General features: G+C 32.2%; 1 protein-coding gene across 1 annotated transcript; it reads left to right on the top strand.

Moving 5' to 3' along the window:
* Window positions 1–1,017: 1,017 nt before the first annotated feature.
* Window positions 1,018–4,690, top strand: LOC114750636 (probable small nuclear ribonucleoprotein F). Its single transcript, XM_028939230.1, has 5 exons — window positions 1,018–1,139; window positions 2,422–2,509; window positions 2,630–2,667; window positions 3,624–3,688; window positions 4,273–4,690. The coding sequence occupies exons 1-5, from the start codon at window positions 1,134–1,136 to the stop codon at window positions 4,340–4,342; spliced, it is 267 nt and encodes an 88-aa protein (XP_028795063.1). The 5' UTR covers window positions 1,018–1,133; the 3' UTR covers window positions 4,343–4,690.
* The last annotated feature ends 1,774 nt before the right edge of the window (window positions 4,691–6,464 follow it).

Raw genomic sequence — 6,464 nt, 5'->3', positions numbered from 1 at the left:
TTTTAAATAAACTTAATTTAAAAATTACAAAGTAGGATTAAAAATTTTTAATTAAACTTTCTTTCTCTTCTCTTATATTTTTTCTTTATCAAAATTTTAGAATCCGACTTTTAAATTTTTTAAATTAAGCTTATTAAAAATTTTTTTCCTTTCTTCTTCCCCTCCCTCTTACCAAGCATTGGGCTGGGAATACAACAATTGAAGCTTTTTTTTTTTTTTTTTGGAAAAAAAGAGAATATGAGCTTCACTTGTAATCCAAAAATTGATCAAAAAAAAATCATATAGTCTTGAGAGACAAAAAATAAATACTCATAATAACTCAAAGATCAAAATTATCACTGAAAAAAAATCATGTAATACAACTAAAAAATTTTGTAAACAACATATGGGAGTGTTTGGATATAACCAAACCATAGTTTGGAGAATAGCTTCTGGAAAATAGATTTTGAGGAGAATAGATTTTTTGAAAGATAGATTTTGTGAAAAAATGATTCTGACAAGTGAGAGTGTTTGGATAGTTGTTACCAGAAGCACTTTTTATATGTACAATTACTAAAAAAGGCATAAGGTAATATGATAATTACAGAAAAAATATATTTTATGATATATTTTAATTTGAAGGAATAAAATTGTTAATAATATATTTTTTATTAACATAATTAATAATACATAAGATAATATAATTAATAAATAATTAATATGTATATATATTTATAAGATATAAGATTAAATATATTTATAAAAAAATATGTTTATAAAAAAAAAAGATACATATCCTATAGGCTCTCACACTCTCCTTTTTTTTTCAAAAACAAAAAATTTTAGTTTCCAAACACCCCAATCAATGTAACAATTCATAAGTAAAATACATTTATAAAACTGAAAAAATAATACCCACATCGAAGCTCCTCTAAAGTCCTCTTCCGTCAATTTACCATTTATTGGGGTGTTTGGTACAGGGAAAAGTACTTTTTAAAAATAGTTTTTAACTGGTTGAGATAAAAAATTTACTAGTTGGGACCTGTTCTCTACCCGCCGATTTCTTCATCAAATAAACCCTAACAATCCCTCAAAGCCAAACCCTTGGCAGCCCCTCAAGTCCACTGAGCGTTGCCGCGTTGCTCTCCTCTCTAATGGCTGTGAGTATCTTCTTACCTTCTGTATGTTCCTAAGAAGTAGTCGTTATTTTCGATTGAGGCTACCTGGAAAGACATGTAGTGCGCCCTTTCCAACCATGTCTCCTGGTCGAGAACTCTGGAGATTTAGCGTTTTCGTTGTGTCTGGTGCCGTTCTGTTTGGCTGCGTCTTGGATTTTTTGGGGGCTTCGATCCTGGCCTTGAAATATTCCGTTGCTTGGGCTCCTGATGTGTTTGAAAAATTGCTCCACAGAATATTTTGTGGGAATTTTCTTCGACTACCACTAAATATTAATGCGTATGGTTTTGCGTTTCAAATTTCTTCTTGGGTTTGCCATATTTTGAAACGTGGTATCTGCTGCTAGCATAGTTTGTGAATAGAATCTAAGTTTTCTTTGTTCAGACATTCCTCGAATTTTCTCATTGTTAGATTAGAGTACTGAAAATGTAGATCGTGCAAAGAGTTGAAAATGAACTTGTAGCTTATATGCAACCAACCTTTTGACAACTCCTGCCTCTCTAAGCCTTGTGCCTCTTTTGTGAGGCGTTTTATTCTCCCGGTGTCTGACATATCATGAATCGGTTTTGTATTCTATAAGCTCAATCGTATACTTAAATATTTTGTTGTGTCTCTTGATGGATAAGATTTTTCACAAGAAATCTCGAAGAAGTATATTTTCTTTGGTGAGATTGTTATTATTTTTTAAGAATGTAGATCATATGTTACACGTGGTAAGAATATAATTTAGAATCTCTTACTCTTCATATAGTTTTTTCTTTGTCAAGTATTACACAAAGAATTTAAATTGTAGAAATGATGTGATATTTTAATCCAATTTGGCTGCTTCTTCATTGACTAACCATCACAATATATATTACAGAATGTATGACAATATATAACAGAATGTATAATATCTTAGCATAACTAATAGAATAAACTCACTGAGTACTCATAATAAGATCTGATAGTCATAGCACCTGTTATGAAAGAAAGAGATAGAGAAGGTAGTAGAACAGGAAATAAACTAAAGTTTACTAACAGCCGACAACAATAGTCTCTCCTGCAACCCTTGCTGCATTTATAAGGTGCTCAGTCTTCAAGTAACACCTGAACTAATCCCCTTGCTAAGTTGGTTATTAACTACTACAACCAATTCAACTTCACATTCTATTCACATTTCATATTGCATTTGTAAATTTATTTTATTTCTTCTTGCATTCATTTAGTTAGTGATATTGGTAACTTCCGTTGCATTGTAACCATATCTTTCCTTGCAAACTGCAGACTATACCTGTTAATCCCAAGCCTTTCTTGAACAATTTGACTGGAAAGCCTGTTATTGTAAAATTAAAGTGGGGGATGGAGTATAAAGGTATGGTCCTTATCAGATGGTGTAATGATTCACCTGTTCCATTGCAAATAAAATTATAGTTCAGAATTTATTCTTTAAATCTAATACTTAATGGATTTTAATCTTCATTTTGTTTTCCAGGTTTTCTTGTTTCAGTTGATTCCTATATGAACTTGCAGGTGCGTTTTCTACATTAACTCTTGGGTGCTTTCTTGTGTATGGAACTACTTTATGTGGCTTATGGCTGATTCTGTTGTTATAACTTTGAAGAGTCTTATAAAATTATTTTGCTTTAGGCTTTTGTCTATTTAGATTGTGTGCAAACTAGATTTTTTTTTTTTTTAATTTTGCTTAGGTGGGAAATTTAGATTTAGATTCTAATACTAAAAAAAAAAGAGAATAAAATAATAATGATAGAACAGAGGCATTGAATCCAATGCAAGCTGTACTGTTCATGTGGCTTCTAAATAATAAATTAGAGAGTTGTCTTGTTCATTGCTTACGAATGGATGGCTTGTGTGAGATTTTATAGATATATATTATATGAATAAAGGCATGTTCGCATTATCCCTTCCATGTTTTTTTTACTGCGAAAGGTACAAAACAATATAAGGAGTCTTAGGTGGTGGTACAGTGGGGTGTATTATATTAAAGGCTAATATGTTCCTTTCCCCACTTGCTGGTGGGGTAAAGTTTATTTTAAGACTTTCATGTGAAGTAAATTTAAAAATATCCTGAATCTTAACAATATTTCTTGTGACTTGCGTGTATTTAGAGGCAAAATATACTTTGGTCTGTTCAAGTTCAGTTTTGCAAGTTTGTATGATGATTTTGTTTATGTTTGAGGTTGGAGTTTGGGGTTTTAGCTTAGATGTGAACTTTTGAACTGTCTTAGGTTCTTTGTTTCTGCGGCTGCGTTTGTTTTTTTTTCTTTTGGTGACCCAATAGCAGATAGTATTTGGCATATTAATGCCTTGTAGTCTATTGACACTAGAGTTGCTAGTTGTTTGTCCATTTCAACGGACCTAATTGTTAGACACGTGAAATAAACTCTACAAAGGTCCATATTAATTTCAACCAGATGGAAACTAGATTTTTGCTTCTAACATTATTTTTAATATGCAAATATTTGCAGCTCGCCAACACAGAAGAGTACATAGAGGGTCAGTTCACTGGAAATTTAGGTGAAGTTTTAATCAGGTACCTATCCCGATCGCCCTATTTTGAAGTGGCTTTCATGTTTTGCTAGCAAGTCTACATAAAATCTCCCGGCGATGTGAGTAATGTTGAGGTCTCAGATCAAATGCTGTTTCTCTTTTCTTTTTAATGCTATTTTGTGGTTCAGAAGCCATGCATTATGTGATTATGTCTTTTAAATCTTGATATATGTTAATCAGAACCAAGTTATCTCTGCCTAGAAGGTTGTTAATCTGTTTTATACTGTTCAAAATTACTGTTATCATATATTCTCTTTACTATGATTTCCCTCGTTATTTCAATTATGTGAGTAAATATTCAACTCTTCAGGGGTCAGGAAATGCAATATTAAGTTGACCAAAATTAAAATTTAGTCAGAGTAAGGTTCTCCAAAGAAAATGTGAGACAGATTGTTGTGTTGTATGAAAACTGTAATTACAGAGCATGGGCGTTTTGGCATTGCCTGTATTTTGAACCTAGATCAAAAACATCAAACACTAGTATATGTAAACCAAATAAACGTCTATACTGGACCTTTTAAAAGTGTCAGACTAATTGATTAATTGTTTCACTATTTTTATTTCTAGATGCAACAATGTTCTCTACCTTCGCGGAGTACCGGAGGATGAAGAAATTGAAGATGCTGAACAAGATTAGAATGACCAAAGTGCATGGTTGTCATGGCTTCAACAGAACTCCGGTTTACCCTTCCATCAAATGTTGCATTGTTTGTGCTTATTAATGTAGAGATTTAGATCATTGCTACCCTTATGCGAATTGGTGACCATGAACAATGTGTTGATGTAAGGCGGGTTAATCTTATGTTGGCTAACGGCCTCTTCTGTTTCAATTTTCAATTAATATTATATCTAATTCAGAGGATAATGCATTATGAGTTAGTTCCCTTTCTGGTGGGATGGGTTTGTGTTGGATCTCAGAATTCCTTACAGATCTTTTGTGTTGTTGGGTCCTAAGCCATTCTGCTGGAGGATTTCGTTTGCCTGTGATTTTCTTCTTGTGGCTTGCTTTTTCTGATATCGATGCATGAATAGTTGGTGAGGATTTATAAAATCCAGATTCGAAGTGACTGTTGAAAAACATATTCATTGGAAGAGTCTGTATTTATTGGCGGAGCTTTTTCTGCGATATAATAGTTCCATTGCTTCTTTCAAGATGATAAGCATTTCATCACGGACAATGTTTTGCCATGGTGCTTGATCTTTCAGGAATCTGTTTCTAAGGATTTCTTTATTTAAATCATTTTTTTGGTATAAAATTATTAGTACCTCTTTTTGGGTGCAAAATTTAAATTATCACTACCTTATCTTGTTTCTGATGCAATTTAGTTGAAAGTAGGGAAGAGTACCACCACCAAAAGAAACGTTGTAGGACAAGCCATTGACTAATAGATATCAATTTGTCAAATGTATTTTTTTGAAGAAAAAAGAAAATTAGTTAGTGTGATTAATAAAAATAGGATTGAAGTGAATTCTTTCAACGCATTGTGAACATTATGCAATATGAATGTAGAATTTTATGCATCGGTATTTTCTACTACATAACCGTTGAAATAGATTTGTTTTTTCGTGATCGAAGGTTGTTATTGTTTATCTATGCTATTGTAACTGTTAACTGTTAAGTTATGTTTTAAAAATTAGAGGCCTCTAACTAAATGCGAGGTGCAAATTTTGGCCAAAAAAGAAAAAAGAAAAGGAAAAGGTGCAGATTTTGGCATGCTCAGTGAATGTGAAATTCTTCCTCTCCTTTTTTTTTTCCTTCTCAATTTCATAACCAAAAGGGTTTTATTTGAGAGTATATAAACATATTCATAAGCTAAAACTCTAATTGATTTCATTCGTTCATTCATTATTTTTTTTGAAAATAAAAAGTCTTGTACCTTTCCTACAAGCAATAATTTTAGGATCATTTTTCTGTTGGTTTGAATCAAGAAGTGTAAGAACCCAGATATTTAACACAAGGGAAAATACAATTTACAAGTTAACTCTTTCAATTGTATGTCAATCATAAAACTTGTATATACAATGAATATTGTATCGAAGAATACAATATTCTGTGGTCAACAATTGTTCAGTTTGATTATTTTGTCCTGGCTGTTCTGTTCCTTGCTCACTTCAGTCATGGGACAAGATAATGACTTGGAATCACGCGAATATGCAACAAAATAAAAATGATAGGAGCCTCAAGTTTTATGTGGTTGAGATTGGACGACAGGCTTTGGTCTCTCTAGCGAAGATTGGGGCAAGGAAGCGTTGTTGGGCTTGTAGTGAGGTGTTTGGTGGGAGGGAAAGAATTGGAAGGAAAGAGAAGTAAAAAGTTGATTGAAGAATTAGGAATTGATGAAAGAGTAGAATATTAGGGTCGATGAGCACATGCTCCGTCACCTCCTCACCGCCTCACCAAGTAGTTGCCATCATTACTGCTTTAGATTATGAATCGCCTTGTAGATTTTTTTTTTTTTAATAAATGCTTCTAACTGTTTAATTCTATTTACAATTTTAAACTGTGTTAGTGACTACTGCTCTAATATCAAAGGTTAAGATTTATCCAGGAAATATTTTTTTTCAAATGCTTCTGATACCTTCAAATATTTTGTAGTTCATCTAGCTTCTAAAATATTTCATTAATTTTTTTTCAAGAGCAATTTTGCCCTTAAAGGTTTTCTTTTTGAGCAATTTTAATTTCGTCGTTAACTTCTTAAAAAATTCATTAAGCGGATGTGCATCAACTATCAAGCACTCCAAATAATTTTTAAGATATT

The sequence above is a fragment of the Neltuma alba genome, unplaced genomic scaffold (assembly GCF_004799145.2).
Source record: "Neltuma alba isolate B1F8T4 unplaced genomic scaffold, ASM479914v2 tig00006589_pilon, whole genome shotgun sequence".
Taxonomy (NCBI): Eukaryota; Viridiplantae; Streptophyta; class Magnoliopsida; order Fabales; family Fabaceae; genus Neltuma; species Neltuma alba.
This window is presented reverse-complemented; position numbering and strand designations above follow the sequence as displayed.